The 25,825-nt window shown below is 41.7% G+C and overlaps 2 protein-coding genes and 1 long non-coding RNA gene across 3 annotated transcripts; 1 reads left to right on the top strand and 2 right to left on the bottom strand.

Annotated features, from left to right (window-relative positions):
- Positions 1-276: 276 nt before the first annotated feature.
- On the bottom strand, positions 277-24,024 carry LOC100691765 (uncharacterized). Its single transcript, XM_013268778.2, has 12 exons — positions 23,899-24,024; positions 20,569-20,714; positions 15,075-15,258; positions 12,504-12,565; positions 9,626-10,040; positions 6,815-6,951; positions 6,435-6,613; positions 5,669-5,770; positions 2,456-2,636; positions 1,171-1,349; positions 640-741; positions 277-417 (listed from the first exon to the last, which is right to left on the bottom strand). The coding sequence occupies exons 2-12, from the start codon at positions 20,678-20,680 to the stop codon at positions 364-366; spliced, it is 1,707 nt and encodes a 568-aa protein (XP_013124232.1). The 5' UTR covers positions 20,681-20,714; positions 23,899-24,024; the 3' UTR covers positions 277-363.
- Positions 3,124-9,546, top strand: LOC112842761 (uncharacterized). Its single transcript, XR_003214778.1, has 2 exons — positions 3,124-3,308; positions 8,566-9,546. It is a non-coding gene; the product is annotated as an uncharacterized LOC112842761 (long non-coding RNA).
- Positions 3,499-8,222, bottom strand: rbp1.1 (retinol binding protein 1, cellular, tandem duplicate 1). Its single transcript, XM_003438208.5, has 4 exons — positions 6,815-8,222; positions 6,435-6,613; positions 5,669-5,770; positions 3,499-4,104 (listed from the first exon to the last, which is right to left on the bottom strand). Exons 1-4 carry the CDS (start codon positions 6,885-6,887, stop codon positions 4,054-4,056), a joined length of 405 nt encoding a protein of 134 aa, XP_003438256.1. The 5' UTR covers positions 6,888-8,222; the 3' UTR covers positions 3,499-4,053.
- Positions 24,025-25,825: the final 1,801 nt, after the last annotated feature.

Genomic DNA, 25,825 nt, shown 5'->3' with positions numbered 1-25,825 from the left:
TATACAAATATAACTTCACCACCATCCATGGTTAGCCTATAAGATAAACAGGGCGCCTTTCCAATGTCATATTTTAAGATGAGTAGTTTGTTGTCAATTATTTGTTTCGAAAGCAACATGAAAATTGTCCTAACCTTGTTGTCAGTTCAGTCTTATGTCCGTTTTATAATAAAAATGAAAAATATGTAATTTTTTCTCCGTTACTATCACATCATTGTCTGTTGCTAGATGCACTGGTTGGAAAATAGTAGAAAAAAGTTCAATATAAATACAATATTGTTCTCAAAGCACCTTTATGCATTGATTCATTCTGCTCATATATTTAACAAAACATGTCACGTTCATTAAGAAGCATTGACTTTATTATTCTTTTCTCTTGAACACCTGACGACAAACTACACCTTCACATGTCAGCTCCTGTGGAGGAAGAGAAATCTGTTAATGTTATTCAGCAGAGGGATCAAAAGAACACCGAACAATGTTATAGCTGGCCATTTTATACTTAACAGTCACATCCTGATTATGCAACACTTCCCACTAATGGGAGACATTTCTTTATTATCATTCAGCACAAGCTCAGTCTCAAATCTTTAAAAAAAAAATAAAAAAATCTAAACATCAGAAGCACTGTCAGCCCACCAGGTAGAGTTTGTCTCCTTCAGTCCAGTGCTTCCAGCCACGGTTGGCCTTCTCGCCTTTCTGAGTGCACACAAGCTTGTCTCCATCCCACTTCACCAGACTCTGAAGACAACAGTTAAACAGTTAAGCCAGTTTTTAGCTGGCGTAATGTAATTTTGACTGAACATTGTGATAAGGAATTTCATGTTCAGATAAGCTTATATCACTGCTGCTCACATGCTCGGGTTTATAACCCGAAGGCTAATGAACACTAACCAGCGTATCCTTGCTTTTATGCTAGTTTTTTAGCACTGACTTATCATAGGCCTATTTGCTCATTTTTTAAAACATTAAAGCATCAGCTAGTGCAGAGTATTAAAGGAAACTTGACGCTGATAAGCTTATAAATCAGTCTGAAATATACAGGATTGAATACTAATTACACATATATGAAAGATGGATTCATTTTTTAAGAACCTGTTGTTTCAGGTACCCTGGACGCACATGGGCAAGGACTGACTCATCACATCTGGACTCCAGTGGTTATCTTACCTTGACATTTCTGTTGTCTAGTCCCTTGGTGTACTCGTCAAACTCCACCCCTACAGTGAAGGCCAGCTCATAATTCCTAAAGGTGCTCAGTGTTTTGAAGTCAAACTTGTCCCCATCTTGGAAAACCACTTTGGTCTGAGATAGGGAGATGGCAATTTTCCTTGTAGCAAAGTCAATATCTAGGAGCAGATTACAGAAGATTGTTCAGGCTGTATCTGAAGAGGAACAGATGATGAAGTGCGGATGAACTGTGGTAACTCCTTAGTTACATATTAGTAATATAGCTAGCTGTGATTTTATATGTTGTGGTGTTGCGGTGATGTGAAAAAGTATTTGCCCTCTTCCTGATTTCTTATTTTTTCCATATTTATCACACTTGTTTCAGATCATAGACACAGACAAAGAAAACCTGAATAAATGCAAAATGCTGTTTCTGAATGATGTAGAAAGAGGATAAGGATCAAAGCTGTTCCTATGTTAAATTAAATTTCTTTTGGAAGGTTTTAGTCTCGTTACATATGGAATAAAACTGACATTTTATTGAAAGTACAACAAATCAACAGTTAAACATGGTGGTGGTAGTGTGATGGTCGGTGGCTGCTTTGCTGCTTCAGGACTTGGACGCTGATAAAAACCATGGTTTTAACTGATAAAACCACGAATTCTGCTCTCTACCAGAAACTCCAGGATATCTGACCATTAGTTTGTGTCCTGAACCACCTCTGAATGTCTCAAACAGGCCATTCATGCTTGAAAATCCTCCAGGGTAACTAAATTTAAACAATTCTGGAAAGAAGAGCGGGCTAAAATTCCTCCACAGGGATGTGAAAAGTCTTTGCCAGTTATTGCATTAATTCTGTACTTGCTGCCAAGCGTGGCACAACCATTTATTCGACTTAAGGGGCAATTAATTTTTCACAGAGAGACGGATATGTTTGGATAACTTTTTCCCTTAATAGATAAGATTATTCTTTAAAAACTGGATTTCATATTTACTCATGTAACCTTTGTTTAATATTAAATATTCATTGATGATCTGAAACATCTAAGTGTGACAACTAGGCAACAATCTAAGAAATCAGGAAGGGGGCAAATACTTCTCCACAGCACTGTATAATCACAATCAATTTTACTCAGCAAGAATCTGTAGTAAGTATCTCTAAATTAGACGGTTGTTCTGTTAAGAAAAAGATTAAAAGTATTAAAATCTTTTAATCTTTCTTTAATCATATAACTAAGACATTTTAGTCCAAAATTGAACATAACAGGATGTAAGTTTTCTTACTCAGTACTTTCAAGTAATCCTCAAATTTCTCACTGGATTCCAGTATCCATTTTCCACTGAAGTCTGCTGGCATGGCTGCAGCTGGTGAAGCTGACATGTGTGGACTGAAGAGTGTAGGGAGTGGGGAAGAGGCAGGGTTTCCTCTTGCTTTTATTTGAGTGGGGGGCATGAGGGCACAGTGCTATTGATAAGTGAGTTTATAGATTAAAGAGGATTGGCAGGGGCAGTTATTTTTGAGGGGGAGGACATGCTTTCTGCGGTCACTGACGGCGGTTACCACAGGCACATCTGTGGGCATCCACGTTAAAGTGTACCATCACCATCGCTCTCGATGCACATGCACACTTGCAGCACGGGTCAGCATACAATGTGTAGCCAGGAGAGGCTATTCTGTAACCATTGCTAACACTGTTTGGTCTGTTTCAATGGCAAACTCAACCAAAGCATTTGAACTTTGAACAGGTTTGAAGGTTAATAAAGTTCAACCCAACCTTTTTGTTTTTTTCAGAGATCCCCTCCAGAAGGTTTTATGCTACAGTATAATCACATTGAAGCACATATAACTGAAACTCAGATTTAAGAAGAGCCCACCTTCAGCAGAAGACCCACAAATTTATTGAGAATAAACACGCTTCTCTGGTTTTGTGTCGACGCCTCACTCCTTCATGAAAGAACCTTTTTTTTAACCACCCAAAGCAAGAGTACAGAAATCAATAACAGCTCCTCTGAGGAATGATAACTCAACGGAGCTTGCAGGTATACGCTGGTGAGGTGCCTGTGTGTGAATGCACAAGAAGCAGCAGGAAGGAGTCAAAAGAGCAGCGCGATCAGAAGCAGCAGCGAGAATGAGCAAGTGAGTTGCACAGCATGTATAGATTATGCCCAATTGGTAATGACATGGCACAAAGCGAGGTGACAGATTAAGTGATTCAAAGCAAAATGTGACCTGAGCTGTTTGGTTCATTCGCAAGAGGAAGCAAAAAGATTTCTCTCGCATGGGAAAAGAGGTATTTTCATCTCAAAAGAGCTTCTGATACACTGGATGGTTTAGAACGGCTTTATTTATTGATTGATTCGACTTTCACAGCCACAGTCTTAAAGGAACTGGGACAGATACATGCAACATTTTTATTCTGGAGACTAAGAATCTCAGCCAAGTTCTGCTCTTACCATCGTCCTTCAGCTGTAATCATTTAGAAAACTAAGTCATTACATTTCTCTTCACTGCATCCACAACATTCCCAGCTGGCTCACCCATCAGATCAGCTACAGCTATGGCACTTATGCATGCGTCCAGCACATCTAAACCTGCTAATCAAAGCACCCACCTTGAAACAAATACACAGTACTGGATTTTGTGGTGTTATATGTCAACTTGCCCATTTGTGCGACAAAGAAATTCCTTTGGCAAAGTAAGGCAACAGCATGATGGAACAGAAACGTGTGTTTGGTGAATTCACTACAGTAACATGGACACACGGACAGGCCGGAGGGATAAAAGGAAAGTCGGACTGTATGTTAGAGGAAGGGGTTGTTCCTGATGTGTCTCTCTGAGCCAGTTTTTGGTGAGGGCGCCAGACTGTTCAATGAAAGCTGCTTTAAGTCTTCTTGAAGACCTGCTTGGAAACAACTCCTGCAGCTCTCAGCTCCTGGAGAGAGAAATACATGTTTGATATGTTTATTCAGGCATGTGGGAGATTCAGAAAGTAATGCTGACCAATGAGAACCTCTAAGCAGTAGATGGACAAGGATTAGTGTCATTATTAACCAGAAGTAAGTGGTGTTTCTTTACTTTAATCATAAAAGTTGATACAAAAAATTACCAACTTGCAGTTAGTAAAGGGGGAGGGGCTAAAAACAGAGCTATCACAAACACTGGCATTCAAGGTCACATTGAACCCTGTGGCCAATTTAGAATCACCAGTTAAAATAACATGCATGTCTCCAGACTGTGGGAAGACGCAGGTAAGAACCCATGCAGGTACAGGGAGAATGTGAAAAAACTCCACACAGAAAGGTTCCTGCAGGCCTGTGGATTCAAACCCAGGACCATGAGGCATCACTGCTAACCTTGCACTACTACACGCCCCCCTAAAAAAATTAAAAATTAAAAGAAAAGAAAAAAAAAAACAAGGAAAAAAGATGTTCAAGCTTTAAAAGTAAAAGAAAAGTAATACCCTGTAGTTTGTTTCATTTTAAAAAGACCTATCTAGTTCTGCCAAGATAAGCACGTAAACATGAAATATGGCAGCACTGTGGATTATTACAAGATATAAACGAGAAGAATAGAGAGCGGTCTCTTTAATCATGGCAAGATTGTTGGTTTGCGTCCGTTCAACCTTGTAACACAGAGATCACTGATGTTGTTTTATTTTATTGATCGCAGATGATTTATTTTCCCGAAGACATGGCTGAATCTTATTGACCCAGAAAAGAACACTGAATCCTTCAAATGACCTGAAAAAAGTCGCCCCTCTTTACACTGAATTAATACACATTTTCAGCTGCAGTTCATGTGTCAGCCACCAGAGGTCTCTGTTGCTCTACACTCAAACCGGCTCTGGGGAATTCTCCACTAATACTGTAACTAATTTCAGGGAAGCTGATTGAAAACATCTGCTAGCATCACTTAAACCAAATAACTTGGCAGATTATTTTTTGCTTAGCTTTGATGGCAGTAATCATACACAGGAAAATCTGATAATGCTGTGCTAATGAAAACGCTAATGGGCTACTTATTGCGTTAATGTATTTTCAGATGCAAATGCGCTTTAACAGAATTTATAAAAGCATTTATGATGCATTTGTTGGCTAACTCGAAGGCTCTGCTCGTAATGACTGACAGAGGTGCCAACTACAGGAGTAGAAGAATTTGGATGGCTTTTAATTTCACAGTATGCACACATTTTTTTTTTTTAAATTTTTAATCATGCAGTTTGCATCTGGAGGGAACACTTGGGAATCAAATATGTGAGCAGAGCTATTTAATTAAGTGGAAATAATTATTTGGCTGTGAGTCGGTTGTGTAACTGTCAGAAATCCTCCATACAGACTGTAATGTTACTGCAGCTTGAGCTGGTAGTTAATTCATACTAGAGTCCCACATAAAAATCAATGCTCTTCACATACAGCGCTGAGAGGCATTCTGGATTTGGATTAAAGTGTCTAAATTGAATGCATTAATATTCATGGCAGGGACTGATGTTTTCTTACCAGATGAAGCTCATCTCCCTCCACCCAGTGGGTCCAGCCTCTCCCTTCGATCTCTCCCTTCTGCACACACACCAGCCTGTCCCCCTCCCAGGTGATGGTGGTCTGCAAGACATCACAAGACAGAGAGAGACAGAGTGAAAAAGCATGACGCATCAGGGAAGGATCTCTTACTACTCTTAAAACAGAACATATTGATTTTAGTATGCAGAATACAATAAGCTGAATAAATGACCCAGTTCCCACCATTTCCCATAATTATTCAGATAGATCTTTACACACGAACATGTGAATTTCCCTCTTAGCGGCACTCCAAACAGCTTAAAGCTTAACTAAAATCAGCCTGTAAGCATACAAAAAAAGGGCTTTCGATGGGGAGCACAAATAATCTGTGATCCTATTCAGCAGTCAGTGACATAATCTGATTAAATATGAGTTCTATCCTCGACCAGTTCTTTCCATGCAGCATTTGACATTGTTCCTTATTACAACAATTTATAAGAGTATGTGAAAAGTTTGAGGAAACTTTTATGAGTGGGTAGATTTTTTTTTCTGCTATTGTATAAAACAACCAGTTCTTGCAACACCATTTGCTCATTATGCTGAAGGGTGGAAGTAGTTTACACACCCACAGAATCTGCACTCCTGTGTGTCAATGCCAAAGATTCCAACACCTGGCAGCAGTGTGGTTCATCTGTGATGTTTAGCTAAAGTCTCAGCAGGTTCCTAACTACAGATGCATTTAAGCACAAAAAGGAAAAAATCTCACCATGCATTTCCTGTCGTCCACTCCAGACAGATCCTCCTCAAACTCTTGGCTGACGTAGAAATCCATGTTGTAGTTTTTGAAGGTACTAAGAGTCTTGATGATTATGTGGTCGCCCTCGTGAACGATGTCCTTGTCAGGCTTCAGCAAGGTGGCAATTTTCCTGATGGCAATGTTTACATCTGGCCCATGAGCAAGGTGACAAAAAATGAATTGAAAACAAAGAAGCAGTGAGGTTTTATGCATATATGGACACACAAAGAACTGCCTCGGATTTTGTAAAGATCAGGTTTATAATTTCATCATTGCTTTTTCGAGCTGTACATTTGTGATCTGTGCCTTCCTTCTCTGGGCTTGACTCCCTGGCGAACTAATAAACTCACCCAGAGCTTTCAGATACTCCTCGAAGTTATCATTGGAAATCATTTTCCAATATCCGGTCAGATTAGGGACCATGTTGGCTGTTACTCTGCTGGTTTCTTCACTTCCAGAGAATGAGGAGGTCTGCTGTGGACATCTGCTGGGGATGGAGTGCAGAAAACACTCTCAAAAGCCCCAATTTTAACCAAACTCATTTTAATCCGATTACCCTGCTGGGTTTCACTTCTTTTTTTTAAAATGGAAAATGTTGCTGGCACCTCCCACTTCCCTCCCAATGCCAACACCACGTAATCTCTCAATCCTCACCACGCTTTTACTGTGCTGGGAACCAGCGGTATGCGTGATCTACATAATGTAAACACTTGTGTGCTTTATGTTGGAGAATGCTTACGTGTTTAGGATCAATACGCCTCCTCTATTAATTGACACAGGCCTGTTTATTTATGAAGCCACGTGTGTCAGATTTGGCCTGAAAGCTGATTCTTTTGTATAAAGTGAGGCCTGCTTCAATGATGTTTAAATCAGTTTTTTCTTTTTTCTAAATTAAATATCGGAGCCATCGACAGTCAGACTAAATGAGTACAAAAGAAATCACTCAGAGAGCAAGTGAAAATGGCTGAATGCAGCATGCTAAGAGGATAATATTCACAGCACAAAAGGAGAATCACCTGAGCTTAAAATGATCCAACTCAAACAATTAACTGTGGCACAATATGCCTGTCACATCTTCTGTCTCGCCTAAATAACTCAATTAATTTGATAATCTCTCTTTTGGGCAGCGCGCTGCAGCCAACACACCGCCTAAATCCTTTGCTGACTGAAAGGCAGGCAAAGACACACACCATCATCATAATCGCCACTATTTAGTATCAATGGAATAGCAGCGCTTTCAGCCATTGGTCTCAGTGAGAAAACACCTCCCGTAACCGAGCAACTGTCAGGATTACTTTAAATCCTTTGGTGGAAGAAATGCGGGCCTCACAGACACAGTGTGTGGATGACAATGGTGAAAATGAATAGAGCCAAGAATGAATCGCTGTTGTTAGGAGAGGCAGCTGCTGGGTAGAAACACCCACAGTGACACTCACATAAGAAATACGAATCAAAGAAAAAGAGAAAAGATGCAGATTCAAGTCTACTACCTGGAAGCCTAGCAACTAAGATGTACACTCACTGGCCACTTTATTAAGTATTTATTAGCTTACTAGTACAGCTCTGGACCTCCTTTTTGCCTTCAGAGCTGCCTTAATTCTTCATGGCACAGATTAAACAAGGTGCTGGACACCTCAGAGACTTTGTTTCATATTGACATGAAAGCATCGCACAGCTTTGCTGGCTGCACATGCATAATGTCAATCTTCAGTTCCACCACATCTCAACGGTGCTCTATTGGATTGAGATCTGGTGACTGTGGAGGTTGTTTGAGCACAGTGAACTCATTTTCATGTTCAAGAAACCAGTCTGAAATTATTTGAGCTTTGTGACATGGTGGGTTACCCTGCTGGAAGCAGCCAGTAGAAAATAGGTGTACTGTGGTCATAAAGGGATGGACATGGGCAGCAGCAATATTCAGGTAGGCTGTTGCATTTAAATGATGCTCAGTTGGTACTGAGGGGCCTAAAGTGTGCCAAGAAAATATCGCTGGCACAATTACACCACCACCACCAGCCTGAACTGTTCATACAAGAAAGGACGGATGGATGCTTTCATGTTATTTATGCCAAACTCTGATTCTACTGTTTGAATGTCACAGCAGAAATCCAGGCAACATTTTCCCAATCTTCTGCTGTTCAATTTCTACTGGGGAGCCAGCATCAGGATGCAAGGAGACTGGACAAACTGGTGAGAAGAGCGGTCTCTGTAATTGGAGCCACTTGAGATGGTTGGAAAGATGAACACTAAAGATCTTAGAAGCCATCCTCAACAACTCTGATCACTCACTTTACAACATCTTTATGGAAAAAAAGATTCCTCTCCCTTCATTGTAAAATAGAGAGATAGAGAAAGTCATTCGCACCCACAGCCATCAGGCTTTTCAATTCTCATACAAATAGCAGATGAGCCAATGCAGACATGAATTTCCCTCTGGGATCAATGAAGATGTTCTGATTCGTCTTATTCTACATGCCTCAATGCATCATGTAGCTGTCGTGTAATCGGGTAATAAGATATTTACATTAATGAGCAGTTGAACAGCCCAAAGTGTATACTTGTGATATGTGAAGCGTATCATACTTTATTCATGATTTCTTTTCTTTTGTGTCTGAACTTGCGTTTAAAAAATAATAATTTTTCATATAATTGAATTGTCTTGACTTTCTTTGTTAAAGTGAGTGTATTTGTCTCTATGTCAACAAATGTTTGTGAACTACATAAACATCTGGCACATAGATGGGAAATAAGACTTCAATATAAAAGTCTTTTAAAATGTTTTAAATAAATAAAAACCCCAGCCGTCATTTTACAGCCTTTTTTTGTCTCGTGTGTGTTTTTGGGACTTGGGCCGACAAAAGCAAAGAAAAAAAAATAGTCAGGCGGGAATACAAAAAATATTTTATTTGAATTAATAGAACTGCCATCAAGTCCAATGTGTAAAAACACTGAATGGTGAAAAATCACTAGGAAAAAAATGTAGCATGAAGATGTGGCTCAGTATTGGCATCACTTCTGAAAACACCATGTCTGTGTTTGGATGCTTCTTACTAAAAAACAAAAAAAAGTGATGCCTGGAAAACACACTAAGGCCAACAGAGCTTCCATTCCCTGAAGACAAGCCCTCATCTGTGAGTGAATTCACCCTTCGAGGGCTCCATCAGTCGTCTAGACTCTTTACCGGCTCTTGTGCCTGCTTAACGAGCGGCCTAAGCACCGCGCTCTTATTTCTCATCTCGCTGTCTTCTGTGTAAAGGTTGTGCCGGTGTATATATTCTATCACAGAGTCTGGAAGCAAGTACTTCACACTCAGACCCCGTCTCAGCGCTCGGCGGACCTCCGTGGCGCTCGTCTCGTTCTTCACCCACTCCCTCACGTGGAAAATGTTGTGCCTGTGGTAGGACAGCAGGTCCGACTCGTGCACGGCCCGCTCGGGCTGCAGCTCCCCTCGACTGACGCAGACGAGGCCAAAATGCCCGACCAGCTCCTCGACGTGGTCGTCCCGCCACAAGCCGGGGATCTTGAAGGTGTCTAGGAAGTCTGCCCCACACAGAAGCTTCAGCTGGGGAGACGGATCTGAGTGGGGTGACAGAATAAAACAGAGAAGATGACTATTTACACACTTTCTAACCAGTTTTTATGATAAAACAAAAACAACGATAAAACACGGTGTGACAAATATAACACAGTTTAATTTCCCTGCAGAGATGGCTTAAAATATGCAAGGGTCTATTTCAACCCCTCCAAATTCATTGTTTTTATATCCATCTACACAATTTTAATCACCTTCCAGCACTATTGGTTTACTTCAAATTAATATGTTCTCATGCAGCTGGATATGCCAGTCCTCTTTCTGAGCAATCACAACAGCAAAGAGTGACACAATCCTCATGTGCTCCTCTTTTTGAATACAGGGACAGAGTTCAGTGGGTTCTTGCCAACTGCCTAGTCCACAACCAAGCTTAAAAAAGAAAAAAAAAATACTTGACTGAACTGTCTCCTCAAAGAGTCCACACACTAATAGGAAGCAAAATTTAAAAATTGAAGGCACCAGTGATGTGAATATCAAAGAAAAGGAAAGTGAACATTTTGCGCCTGGACAGGGCAAATAAAATGCACAACATGACTAAAACGGACTTGTTCTACAAATTACACAACTTAGATATTCATGACGCTCGAGGCTAAAGAAAATTATAACAAGACTAATTATTCTAGGAATTCAGCTTTCACATTAAAAACTTAGAAGGTTTGCATAACCCAGATAAACTGCAATAAAAAGGAGGCTGAAGCAGCAGGCGAGCTAAGACTTTCTACTGCAAAATAGTCAGGCTCTGCACACAATTGCAAGCTCTGTCGGCTTTGTTTTTTTTCTATTAGATTTCATGAGTTTCTGTGTTCATTTTTATTTTTTGTTTCTCACAAAATGTGTCATCTTTATATAACGTGGCATGCAAAAGCAGTAAACCCCAAAAGGCATCCCTGTAAATGCACTGTTATAAATCAAAGTTAACCCATGAAAATGGGCTAAGAATTCTAATTGGCTAGCTTTCATTTATAAGATCGATCTATCTATCTATCTATCTATCTATCTATCGATCGCAGGGCTGGTTAAATATCAACCCAATTTCAAAATGAATCCTCACCATTTCTAGTAGCAATGTTAGCATGCTAACAGACTGACAATAAAAATTTCAACATTTAACAGAAGAACACAAAGCCCAGCTGATGCAGAGGGCTGAGATTAATGTTTCACTCTTCAAAGATACTACAAGTTTCACTTTGAGCTGACGGTGGAAGAGTCTACGGATCATTAATACTACAGTAACACTAGCAAAAACAGTAGTCAGAGAATGCAGCATGACCAGATTTATTGCAGTTGTGTGCAATGAACTTGTGATCTCGGTTGCCCCGAAGACGAGGACCAGGTCTGCAACTACTCAGAGTCTATTGCCATCTTTCAAAGCGACTTTGATCAGTCAAGATGGCAATAAAACAGCAATAAGACTGCTATCTGTTTGTAACTGGATGGGCCCAAGTTCACAATTAGAAGCAATCTATTTTGATAATTTGGCACTTAACTGTGATAAATTGCCAAAAATCGCCAATCTTCATACACAAAAACATCCAGTTGAATACAAATTCATTTAGAAAAGTCTTGAATGAAGGAGCAATAGTAGCCTTCTCACATACAAAGACTTAATAGATCTGAAAAAAAAAAAAAACAGTTGCTGCCCAATGGCAATTTAACTGCAAAATGACATAAGCGCTCAGCAAGCTTTTATATAGGTAAATAACCACAATACAACCATCTGGCAACCAGCCGAGTCGAGTCCCCTATTGTGAAGAGTGTTGCAGACAAGTCGTACTCATTGGTGCAGACTAAATTACGTGGTAATTATATGCAAATGCTTGACAGTCTGTCTGAGAGTGAGAACAGTCAGTGCAAATGGGACTGCACTGTCTGGAGAACAGGCTGCCTCCCACCAGGTGACCCATGCAAATGTATTGGAACTGAAAGTAGTCTACCAGAGGTTGAAGATGTTGCGTGCTCAACCTATGGGGAACGAGTTATGTTGGTTTTATGGTCCCACAAATGTGTTAGTCCACACACAAGATTCCAGTCGGAAAGAGGGGGGAAGAGATCTGAGATGCACTCCTGTGCAGTCCTCCAAGACCTCGACTGTGCACCTGCTCTTCTCTGCAGCTGGTTGACTGACCAACAACAGCACAAGCAAGAGTCGTACCACATATTTGATATGGGTGGTCCATGGAGCAGACAGCAAACATGCCGCCATGATGGACCATAAAAACAGCTTTTTCTCCTAGTCCTAAGGAGGCCATGCCATGCTATTTTCACTGTAGAGGAGCCATAAAGGGACAAGATTTCATTTTCTGGTGCTGTCTTTAAAATATGCATGTTTTGTGACAATACAAACATCATATAAACACCTCTCAGCACTGTATAAAAATCCCGATAACACTCTGTGGTCAAAGGGTTTGTAAGCTGATCCAAAGTTTTTAACAATAAGAGACTCTTACTCGAGTTGTTGTGCATTCCCACGCTCCGCTCATACTCCTTCAGAATACGCCCGTAATGATACCTGACAACCAAAGGAAAAAAAAAGAAAAGATACTGAGACTGTTTTTTAAACAGTTATGTGGTAATACATGCAGTTTTCTTTCATTTGTGTTTCTGAATACAACCATTTCCTCTTTGTCCTCATTTACTTTCAGTTTTGTTGTTGTTGTTTTATTCATGTGCAGTGCGTCATTCCTGCTTTGTGCATTAACGTTCATGCATGTGCTGAGGTAATCCACTATTCAGTCTAAACACGTCAATAAAGCTTTAATGAAGTGATTAGAAAAAGGAAAAATAGCTACGACTTATAGAAAAGCCTTTAAAAGAGATGAATGAAAACCTTCACTGTATTCAAAGCTTCTTAAAGTTGTTCTGTATGTAAAAGTGTGTGCATGTGTTGAATAATGTGTGACGTGGCCTGCTCACAGACTCATAACAACAGTCCACTTCATGGCTTGATCAGCAAACATGGCTTAGAGCAAAAATGAGACAACTGGGCGTGTGCGTATATGTGTCAGTTGTGGTCAGAAGTTACCATCCACTCATCGTGGGCACGAATATCACGGTAATTTGGAACTTTTAATGATTCCTCTGAACTGTTCTTTTACCAGGGTGAAACGATTGTACAGCATACATCTTTAATGACTTTAAAAAACACAAGAACTGGGTCCACAAGTTTGAATTTTCTCTAGTCTACAAAGAGTCAAAATTATACACACAGGCTCAAATATATGCATACACTCTAAAACCATTTATTAAAGGTTTTAATAAAGGTTCTGCAGTGTCTATTGACTTGACAAGGCCTATTAACTTCTCGTTGGTGACCACGATGGACTAAAACTGGTAGTTTCTTGTTGCATAATGGGATTTATTTGAGCACTAATTTGAATAACCAATCCTCAGAACAATTGGAAATTCCAATGAATTCAGTGAAGATTGATGAAAGAGATTTGTAGATTTACACAAGTTGAGAAGGTCTCTAGGAGTCATTTCTACATGAATGTAGATTCAAGAGCATCAGTTCAAACAACTGCACCTAAGTACAAGTTATTCAGATGGAACACCACTTTGCCAAGGTCTGGGAAAAGACCCGGACTGTCACCATCAGATGAGATGAAACTGGTTTGGATGATCAGGAACCACCCAGCCTCAATCCTGCTCAAGAAATTGCTGGAATGTTTGCTGGAGTGTTTTAGAGAGTTTTACTCCAGGAAAGAAAACTTTTATTGTTAGACAAAGACAAAGATTTAATTATTTGGCCACAATCACAAGAGGTATTGTTTGGAGTAGTAAAGGTGAAGCTTTTGAAACCTAAGAATACTGTACAAGCAGTCAAGCATGGTAATGGTAACATTATGCTCTGCACTGTTTTGCTTCCAATGGTACTGATACACTGCATAAAGTGGATGGAATATTGGAGATGGAGGACTACCCTCAAATTTGGCGACGTCAGCTCAAATCAACAGCTAGACAATTTAAATTTGGACACAACCGGGTGATCCAACAGGACATGTATACATATGTATGTAGGTATATCTATATATACCAAAGACAGGCATGGGGTTAGGTTAACAGTTGGTTTGAAATTGGCTACAGGTATGAATTTCAGTGTGAATTGTTGTCCTTTTCTGTGTTAGCCCTGCAATGGACTGGTGACCGGTCTAGGTTGTACCTTATCCGTTGCCCTATGACAGGTAGGATAGGCTAACGCCACCCCCACCCCCCCTCCCCCATCCTAAATTGGATAAGCAGAAAAGTACGGATGGATGGATGGATGGTTCTCTTGAGTCAAATAAATATGAAAATTCTGTCCAGTTAACTTATGTGTTAGTGAGTGAGCAAATACTCAGTGGGGCCTCTTTCCTATCCTTTTGCTCAGTGCAGCACCTCTCTTCAAACATATTCATCGCTCAGGCAGCCTTTTGCCACTAAACCGTTCCCAGTCGGCCAATGAATTTAACAGCCCGTGGTCCTAATTTCACCCCATGAAAAAAAAACAGACCAGATATGGGTCCAGTCTAGCCTAGTAGCCCCCAAGAGACTAAAACCATAAATTAGGCAGGAAACCTGGTGGCACTCTTACATAAACAGCCCAAGCTTGCATGATAAAGCGCTCACAGAGGGGCAGCAAAGGACAGTGGATCCCTACGAACTCTGCTGGTAAGACTAGGATGATCTTATCTTCTTGCAAATTAAAACATCATACATACGACATGATATGAGACTCTCTAGCTATAGGAAGCAGTTATTATGACAGGAGATATATTTTTTGACTGGAAATACACAACACAATGTTTCAATCAGTTCAATGTTTCTGATTAACTATCGAATTACCAGGGCCAGGGACTTACTGACTGTACACACAGTATCCTGAGTGATAGTGCATGTAATTGTCTGTGAGGTGTGTGCATAAAGGGTGACAGGAAGGAGAAAGCAAAAATTGTTTCAACCATTTACTTTCTTGCACAATATTGCAAGATTTTTTAAATTTTATTTCAAGACTAATCTCCAGCAGTAAAGATGGTTTATACCTCATAGTGACCACTGTCTCCGTCCAGTCTGGCTGCTGGCTCTCCCATTCATCAACTGTGACCCAGTTGGAGCTCTGAAGCGCCAGCTCTGCCATAGCAACACGATGCTTAGCCAGTACTAGGCCTTGCTTTCCATAGCTGTCACTCACTGGGGACACAATGCCACCCACCACTTGGTACTGGCCTGAGGGGAGAGAAGATTCACAGAGTTTAACTGGGTCATGACAGTGAAAAAGAAATGCAGTTGTCATGTATAACAGAGATAGTGGCGTTGATACAATTAATGTTTCATCAGATCTCACATTTGAGGACAAATAAGACAATTAATCTCTTTATAACGGAGCGAGAAAGGTGGGTGATCATGACAAGGTGTCTCAAATCGTCATCAATTTTATTATAAGGCTTTCGAAAAAAGTGTGTTTATTCAGCTGACAAAGTTGGAAACAATCAGACACAGGAGGAAAAACATCTACTGTGATTTCTGAATGTCAACCTCAAGCTAGTCAGCTGATGCCTCATAGGTAAGGGGGTCGAAGGGAAAACTGTAAGAGCATTAATGTTCCTGCATGTTGAAATGCTGCGCTGTGCTCAGAGCAGCTTTACGATGTAAATGTCCTGAATTTATATAAGGAGGCTGTGTCTGCTGAAGCTGGGATTGTGTGGCAGAGCAGATCAGAACATAAAGCTTAGGGTGACTAAGCGTTTTCCACACAAGAGCCTCCAAATCACGGAGACGGCCATATATTAGTTGTTTGTATGATTGTATGGGATTCTTCGTACTGGGGTCTTAAAAGATGCAACAATTGATTTTTTTTTTGGCCACTAGGTGGCAAAAGACCTCCACTGCCTGCTGAAAAAAAAAGAGCCTAATTTGGCTTGCGGCAGACACAGAGAAACATTAGCATTCGTTTGGAGTTGTGTTTATGGCAACTTGACATAGGTATTCAGGTATTCAGCTCTCTCTTCTCCAGCTAGTCTTAAAGTTTGCATGTCTGCTCTTTAGCGCTAGAAAGGTCGTAGGGAGTTTTATCAGGGATTGTTTGCCACCGCGGCAAGGAACAAGACAAATGACAGGGCGACACTCAATCAAACAGTAGATTTAAAGGCCACAAGTGATAAACAATGAGCTAGTCTAAAGAGCTCTGAAAAGCGGCATAGTTGGGTTGTAATACATCACATATATAGTACTGTGCAAAAGTCTTGAGCCACCCCTCATTCCTTTATATTTTGCTAGGAAATAGTTTCAGGGATTCATTGAAATACATATAATATACATGGAAATGCAGCATATAAGGCACAAACAGTTCGTACAAGTCTAATTAGCTTCAAAGTCAATGTTTGGTATGAACACTTTTATTCTTCAACACAGTCTGAACTCTCTTAGGCAGGTTTCTTTGTAATTTCTTTAAGCAGTCTTCAGGAATAGTTCTCCAGGTTTCCTGAAGAACTATAAGCTATTCTTTGGATTCTGACTGACTTTTGCTCTGTTTTCTGTCAAGATGATCCCACACTGCTGCAGTAACAAATGTCATGTTTTTCACCGAAACATGGTTGAACAACAGCTGCCCGGACAATGCTATCGAGTTAGCAGGACGCCACACACACCGAGCCGACAGGCTAGCAGATGACTCCGGCAAGACCAGAGGTGGAGGTTTGTGCATTTATATTAACAATGCTTGGTGCGTGAACTCCACTACTACTGAGAGTCACTGCTCACCTAATGCGGAGTTTTTAATGGTCAAATGCAGACCTTATTATCTCCCCAGAGAACTCACTTCGATCATACTCACTGCAGTATATATCCCCCCCGACGCTAATGCTAGGTTGGCCATGAAAGAACTTTCTGCAGCCATTAACAAGCACCAGAATAAACACCCCGAGGCTGCTTTTATTGTTGCTGGCGACTTCAACCACACCAACTTAAAGACAGTCCTCCCCAGATTCCACCAACATGTCTCCTGCCACACCAGAGGAGACAAGACTTTAGACCATGTTTATTCCAACTAGGCTGGAGCCTACAAAGCAACACCCCTCCCCCACATTGGACAATCGGACCATCTCTCCCTGTTCCTCACACCTCGGTATTCACCACTCATCCAACGTGTGAAACCTGCTGTGAGGACAATTAAAGTGTGGCCAGAGGGGACAGACGCAGTGCTCCAGGACAGATTTAAAAACACAGACTGGAATATGTTCACCCACACAGACCTGGACCAGTACGCCTCATCTGTACTGGATTACATTTCCGAAACCACAGACAGTGTCACCACCCAGAAACGGATCACCATGTACCCCAACCAGAAGCCTTGGATGAACCGGGATGTTCGTCTCCTCCTGAAGGCCCGCAACACCGCCTTTAGGTCAGGAGATGCACACGCCTACAGTACAGCCAGGGCTAATCTAAAGAAGGGCATCAAAAAAGCCAAACACCATTACAAAAAGAAGGTAGAAGAACACTTCTCCAACTCCAACCCCCGACGCATGTGGCAAGGACTCCAGACCATTACAGACTACAGGACCACCAAACCCTCCCCCACATCCTCTGATGCCTCCTTCCTCAACGAGCTCAACAACTTTTATGCTCGTTTTGAGCGAGGGAACCCCACAACCACAACCATAACAGACATGACACCAGACCACCAACTTCTGACTCTCTCCCCCACCGATGTAGGAGCGGTGCTGAGCAGGATCAATGTCCACAAGGCTGCAGGTCCTGATGGTATCCCCGGGCGTGTTCTCAGAGCGTGTTCTGGGGAGCTTGCAGGAGTGCTCACAGACATATTCAACCTGTCCTTGGCCCACGCTGTGGTACCGGCCTGCTTCAAATCCACCTCCATCGTCCCGATACCCCAAAACTCCAACCCATCTAGCCTCAATGACTACCGCCCAGTAGCCCTCACCCCCATCATCACTAAGTGCTTAGAGCAGCTGGTCTTAGCACACTTCAAATCCTGTCTCCCCCCCCACCCTGGACCCCCACCAATTTGCATACCGCCAGAACAGGAGCACAGAGGATGCAGTCTCCATCGCACTGCACTCTGTCCTCTCACACCTGGACAACAACAACACCTACGCCAGAATGCTGTTTATAGACTTCAGTTCAGCATTCAACACAATCCACCCCTCACAACTCATCAGGAAACTGACAGACCTGGGCATCAGTTCCCTCATCTGCAAATGGTTACTGGACTTCCTGACCAACCGCCCCCAACATGTCCGACTGGATAACCGCTGCTCATCAACAATCACAATGAACACCGGGGTACCACAGGGCTGTGTGATGAGCCCTTTCCTCTACTCCCTCTTCACCCACGACTGCAGACCTGCTGATGGTTCCAACACCATCATTAAGTTTGCAGATGACACCACGGTGATTGGCCTCATCAGTGACAACGACGAGGCCGCCTACAGGGAGGAGGTGGATCGTCTGGCTGAGTGGTGCGACACAAACAACCTGCTGCTTAACACCGAGAAGACTAAGGAGCTCATCGTGGACTACAGGAGGAATGCTGACCCACATCCACCCATCCACATTAAGGGGATGGCTGTGGAGCGTGTGAGCAGCTTCAAGTTCCTGGGAATCCACATCTCCGAGGATCTCACCTGGACGACCAACTGCTCCAAGCTGGTCAAGAAGGCTCACCAGCGCCTCTTCTTCTTGAGGACTCTGAGGAAGAACCACCTGTCCTCAGACATCCTGGTGAACTTCTATCGCTGCACCATCGAGAGCATCCTGACCAACTGTATAACAGTCTGGTACGGGAACTGCTCTGCCTCGGACCGGAAGGCGTTGCAGAGGGTCGTGAAAACTGCCCAGCGCATCGCCGGAGCACCACTTCCTGCCATAAAGGACATCTACAGGAAGCGGTGTCTGAAAAGGGCTGGGAAAATCATCAGAGACCCCAGTCACCCATCACATAGACTCTTCACCCTCCTGCCCTCTGGGAGGCGCTACAGGAGCCTCCGGACTAAGACCACCAGGTACCGGAACAGCTTCTTCCCCACAGCTGTCAGACTCCTGAACTCTGCCTCCTGACATCTGACCCACGTTAAACTCATGGACTGAACATACACACACCCACAACCACCTACACACACCCACAACCACTAGCACTTTACCACTACTGTATAGTTCTGTGTAGATAATCATTCTGTACATACGATAATTCTTAATCCCACAACTGTTTATAACTTACATAGTTCACATTCTGTATAACTGTATATCTCATATTTCTGTATAGTTTTTATTTCATATTTATATCCTGTTCATAGCCTGTACATAGCTTGTACTCACTACAGCCTGTACATACTTATAGTTATAGAATATTCATAACATACTTCACACCGTGTACATTATAACATACCATAATAGACCCATTTCTGTAATATACTTACACATCTCTATTATTGCTAATTTATATTGTAATATATCTATATCACGACTAAAGCACTTTCTGGATGGATGCAAACTGCATTTCGTTGCCCTGTACCTGTGACATGTGCAATGACAATAAAGTTGAATTCTATTCTATTCTATTCTATTCTAATGTTGAGGTCCAGGCTCTGGGGAGGCCAATCCATGACTCATAGTGTTCCAATGTGTTTCTCTATGCAGGTATGCTTTTACTGATTTGCCAGTGTTTTTTGGGAAAAAGAAACGAAGTGGTCGCCAATTAGATGCTATCCAGATGGTGTTCATAATTCCATCAATTTTTACTTTTTGACAGTCACCCTTCCACTGAGACCATTTCTGATGGGGCTTCATCATGAACAGTAGATGGATAACTGAAGGGTCAGGTGTATCTCTCAGGTCCTGCTATACCTATTCCTTAAGGACACGATTTTCAGATACTGTTCATCTGCTGTAGTTTTTAGGCCTGACATGTCTGGGTCTGGTATCCACTTGTTCAGTTTCCTCATATTTTTTAAGGCCACCATACACATCATATGCCAACTTTACAGCTACTTGCTCTTTGGGAACCATCTTGTTGCAAACATAGTATTTTATGTCTGTCTAACAGTTACATTTGGCATTTTTTGTAGAATCAGTTAAGAAAATGAGAATAAATGATCTGTTTTGCAACAGGCTATTATGTACGTACCTAAAGATAAATTTTAAAATTGGTTCCTTGCTACGCTGTCTATTATGTGTAGACTCTTCCCTTCAGTTAGGTGCCTTTTTGTGCTTGAGAGGGTGGCTCTTGGGTGAAGAGGTTTTACAAACAAAAAACATTCCTCTGAAATTGGGCAGGTACAGGGACTGGACTGAGTGAGTGAAAAAGCAGTCAGTGTCCAAAGAAAAGCTTTGAAAGTCCTTCAGAGAGCCTGGATAACTATTACTCATTGCTTGATTAATTGTTACTACAAAGTCTATTAATCAGTGGGCTTTATGGAGGAGATCTTACAGAGGCTGCGCAGACACTGGTTTTCTTTAAAGTCAACCGATACAGCGATACACAAATGATAAGGGGACGTAGCGTTGTCTGTATCTGACCTGTGCTGTGCATGTGGTCTCTGGCCAGCTCGAACAGCCTCATGTGCTGGTTGGTGATTGGATTAAACGAGCCGCAGGCTAACAAGACTAGTGGGACACGGCGGGCGGCCATCTTGGTTTAACCTCTCACACCACAGTCAAAGAACCTTAGAGGAAAGTAAAACAGAGTATTAGCCAGAGTCACGTGATGGGACAGAAGATGATGAGACTTAAGGAAGACAGCAATGACAAACAGTCCTCTTCTGGAAACCTCTGCATGTAATATAAAAAGAAATTAACACCACACACAGATGAGCACAGTCTAACCCCAGAGAAGAAAAAAAACAAATAAAATAAAACACTCAGGTTCCGATCTTCTAACAATTTGTCATTGGGACACCAACTCCACTTAGAAACACTGAAAAGAATAAAGGATGCAGTGTTTTCCTGAGGCTGGGCACAGGAAGAAGTAAACAGCTACAGTGCAGTTTTGTTATACTGTCCATGTTTGTGTGTGTAAAGAGCCCAAAGGGAAATTAACACCAGCCACTGCTCAGCCAACTCACCACTCACTCTGCCAGGAATCCAGCCAACATTTATTTCACTTTAAATTAACAACTTTCTTGACCAAAGTTAAGTGAGTAGTTAGCTTTATCTCAACATTTAGATCTAAAATGTTATTAGCTTGGGATTTCATTCTAATAGGCATCTGTGTGAAATTGCTCCTAATTAGGAAATTAATTCTTAAGTAAAGGTCAAAAAATGTTTTTATGAGGTGATACTGAACTCAACCTCTGACAATGAAAAGAGTAATGACTCTATCCTTGATTGAGTGTTTGAGCAAAATTTTGAAGCACTTACATGAGTGGGATGAATGTACAAAGACAACAAAATGCCTCTGGCCACAGTTGTTGGCAGCATAGAAGCAAAAAGTAATCCTTCTGGATTTTGGGCTTGCCCGATGCCACAAAGGTATGCGCTACTCTACTATCTGTGCCTACACAAAAACGCACCATCAGTGATAACACTAAAATCCGTTTTTTGTTTTGTTGCTACCCAATTCAGGGTTGGGTTGGAGCCTGGGCAGGCTGCCAGTTTGTTTCAGGGCTACGCTCACATTCACACCTACAGCTAATTTAGAATCACAAATTTCCTTAGCCCAGAGATTTCAAACATAAGTCTCCAGCAGCTGTCCACAGGACGGCTTTGGAAGATGTGAAGCAGAGTGTGGATTTTTTACTTTTAGTAAGTCAGTAAAATGTATTATCTGTATCATCTTTTGAGACAAAGACCAGAGGATTTCAAAAAATACATAAAAATAAAAAAGCAAGTCTAAAAAGATGAGTTTTTAGTTGTTTCGAGTCCATAGATCAGGTCAGAGGGAAAGATTTCCATTGTCTAGGGGGCCACTGTAGCAAAATCTCCATCTCATTTAGTTTTCAGCCTTGTATGATGCACAACAAGTAGGCCCTAATCACATGACCTCAGGGACCCACTGGGGATGAATGGGTGTAAATGTTTACTGATGTGAGCTGGTGCTTGTCCAGGAAGAGCTCTAAAAGCTGTTCAGCAACAGTGTGACTTGAGTACAAGTGAACAATGAATTATAGTAATCCAAATAAATCCATAAATAACAATCTCCAGTTCAGAGAGTGACGAAGTGGGACAACATTTCTTAAGTGATAAAAGCAAGTGCAAACCAGAAAAGGCCAAACAGCAGCAGAGTCTGGATGAATCCTCCTGAGGTAGTACGGTCTCAGGCGCTGCGTATCCAAGCAGGGACATAGAAGAAAAATTCCCCTCCATGGAAACTTGCTAAACACAGGTAACCAGAAATGCTCAACATCACTTATCAGCCAGACCCTCCCTTCCAAGAAAAGTCTTAGCTTCATCTGTTCTTCTCCCTCCCCTCTTCTGTGGTCTGTGTGTACCCAGGAGGGCACCAATGAGGACGCCAAATGAGGCAGTAGGGGATACAAAATGCAAACACAGGAGGTTAAGGCACCACCTGTGTTTTTTTCCCACTATCTACTATACAAATGCCTGTTTTTTAAACAGTGTGTCCATGGTTTAAAAAACAAACATTTTTTTCTGTAAAATAATATAAGCTTTATATTTTATAACTACAGTACAGCCTGCGCAATGAGCTCCGTAATCACTCATCTGCCTGCTTAACCAGGTGCTCGGCTGCTCTTCTATTCTTTGCATCGCTTCCACTTTCTCCTGTGAAACTCAATGCTGACATCATTACTCTGGTCCAATCATCTTCTTGCCTGCCTCCTTTGAGCCGATCAGCCTCCACTCCACATGTTTTAAATCTCACTGCTCTTCTGTAATTCTCCCTTTCATTCTTCTCTCTCATTCACGTGACCTACCTCCTCACCTCATCCAAGTCACTCAGGCAAGCCTTCATCTTCATCTTCACCACAACCAGTATCCACACATCCGGTGTGTCCTATCCTAAATCCTGTCCTGCTAGGACTACGTTCTGCCATGCTGGGTCACCTGAGTCTAATTGCAAATTAATGGCGAAACAAAATAATTTCTATATTTCACTAAATCATGTTCAATTCTTCTAAATGTTCTCTCCTTACTGCGCTTATATTAAATCATGTCAGGGATTGTTTAGTTTGTTTAGTTACCTTTAGTTAAACGTGCACCATATAAATTGATGTATTTAACTAGTAATTGTAATTTTGGGTATGAATGAACAACAACAGTAAGATGCTGAACAGGAAGTCCTCTTCAGGAAGCGCTTTCAAATTACCAGCTCACTATGTTGAAAGAAAAGGAAGCTTTTGAAACACAACTTCCTCTTTGCAGAAAGCTTTTAGTTTGGATGTGGACACTTGCACCCTGCCTCACTCTGACAGAGTAATCAGACTGTTCTAGGTTATCTGGCAAATTCATTTTCACAGTTAGTACACTTGCACGCATTTCTACAATATCAACGCTAAATAAAGCTATGCAAGCAGGATCTCACACTCTCACTCCAACGCTACAGTGTGTTTTTCTGCGAATACTCTACAATTCACATCTGCTGGCAAGGCAAAATATGCCCTTTTTTAAATCTAAGTTTCTAATGATATGTTTAAGGCTGAATAACCTATGTGCGCTCATAGTCTGTAACCTAATGAAGTTAACGAAGTAAGTTAAAACACCATTAACATTTGAGGAAGCTGTGACAGTCCACCTTGACATTGAGCAGGCAGCTAACAGTCGCTAGCTTAGCGGACAAATAAACCAGGCGTAACGCGATTAATCAGTTAAAACAGAATAACAGCACAGGCAGGCAGGCGTGATACAATCCACACAGTGATTAAAGGCAGTAGCGATAATTCGTTTCATTACCTTCTTTTCACATTGTTGACATTTGGCGAGTGTGTCACACTAATACCACTCCCCCCTCCCCGCCTTTGGAGAGGCGCTTGTTTTAAGGTTCCGCAGATAAAACCTGGCTGAAGTGCGACCCCTGGTGGATGAAGGTTACAGCGACGGAGCTCTCCGTGGTACTGAAGTACGTGCAAGTTGTTGACAAGTCTTTGTAATTAAACGTAATAACGTTGCCTTTTCATTTATTAGATGCACATTAAAGATCAGTGTTACTTTTTTTGCGCTAGGCAAAGCTCAGTGCTGCTGCATCTGTGGGCAATGACGGCATCTTCCCAGAACACCTTACAATTAGAAGCTGACCTTTACAGCAGTGCAGCATCAAACACCTATGAGCTCCAGGTAACCTTTCATTCTATTGTTGTAAACTGCTTGTCAGATGAAAGTGGAGAGCACTGTACAACACTAACTGACTGTCTGTAGAGCAACCTGCAACTGATTACAAAAATGGCCACAAATCCCTTTTCCAATAACTCTGCTTTGCAGCGGAGGGACGGGAATAACTTTAAAAGAATGTAAGCTTTCAAAGAAGTGACATGGCATTTAGCGAGCCATTGTTATATATCACTATAAAAATAGAGCAAGCCCTTTCCTGTGGGGACAACTGCACCAGTTTCATATAGGGAGCAGTGTGTGTCAGTTAAAACCAACAAAGGAGGGTTTCAGATGTGTTCATGTTCACACAAATGGATGGAAGTTATCACTGATCTTATATTTATTGCTGTTTGAGGTAAAAATTAAGTTATTGCAGTGAGAATCCAGTCCCCTAATGAATGAAACAACTGTTTTCTTTCAGTTACATGAATAATCTAGCAGTGATAAACTGTTGATAAACTGTTGAATGCCATGACTGCTCATAAACAGGAAAAAAGAGGACCAAATTGATCCAAACCTACTTTGTGTGAAACATTAAGATTAAAATGAGTATTTGTCAATAACACAAGAAGCAGTCTTTTAGTGATGCCACAGTGATTTTCTCCCTTTCCCTATACTAAATAATTGCTGACCTGGTGGCTTGACCGCAATTAGAAGGACAGCCTGCACACCATCTTCCCCCTTGTCACTGCTCTGCTGTGACTTAGCTCCCATTAGCCATGGAAACAGCCAGTCGGGAGCATGTGCATGTAAGTAATTGCATGTGCATGTAAATGTGGCCCTCCTTGGACTTGTATGTGTGTGTTTTCTGTCTTTGTTATCCTCTTAACTCTCCTGAGGTCTGCCCTTCTCTCTCTTGCTCCCTCTAATCCCCAGAACACACACCCACACCCAGCAGAAGAGGAAGCAGGAATATGTGTGTGGGGGGGTGGGGGGTAATTGAAGAGCATGTGGTCCTTGCAGAAAACCAGTGATTCTGCCACGGGGTGGAAAGTGAAAGACTCAAATCTGTGAGGGGGAGTATAGCTGTGCTCTTCAGAGGCTCTTGTTAGGAGGATACAGCTGGAAAACCATCTCACTGTGGCAGCTGCTTCATTTGATTATAGCTCTAAGAAAATGCACTTTACTTCTTAATTAACGTACATTTCCCAGATGTAGCATATCTAAGATAACTGAGATGATTAAGGGAGGGTAACTGCTAATGACCTCACTCAAAGATGCTCGTGGTTGCTCACTAATCTAAACACTTAAATGGTCAGCAGCAAGGTGTGGCAACTGACACTCCAGTGATCAAACATGATGTTACATTTACATTGCATTAGTCACTGGCAGATTGCTCCAGGGGTTTCATTATCAATCCTTACTCCATCTTGACACTAAAATACTAACACATTGACACTCTTCTCAGACAGATCCTCCCTGCATCCCCCCCCTTCACATCTCCTGCTCCTTCTCTCTGAGAAACATTTTTTGTCAAGTTTGCCAAATGAAAGCCAAACTGGGGGTTTTTTTC

This window comes from Oreochromis niloticus, linkage group LG18 (assembly GCF_001858045.2).
Source record: "Oreochromis niloticus isolate F11D_XX linkage group LG18, O_niloticus_UMD_NMBU, whole genome shotgun sequence".
In the NCBI taxonomy this organism is placed as follows: Eukaryota; Metazoa; Chordata; class Actinopteri; order Cichliformes; family Cichlidae; genus Oreochromis; species Oreochromis niloticus.
Note: the sequence above shows the minus strand (reverse complement) of the source record. Positions and strands in the feature narration are given on the sequence as shown.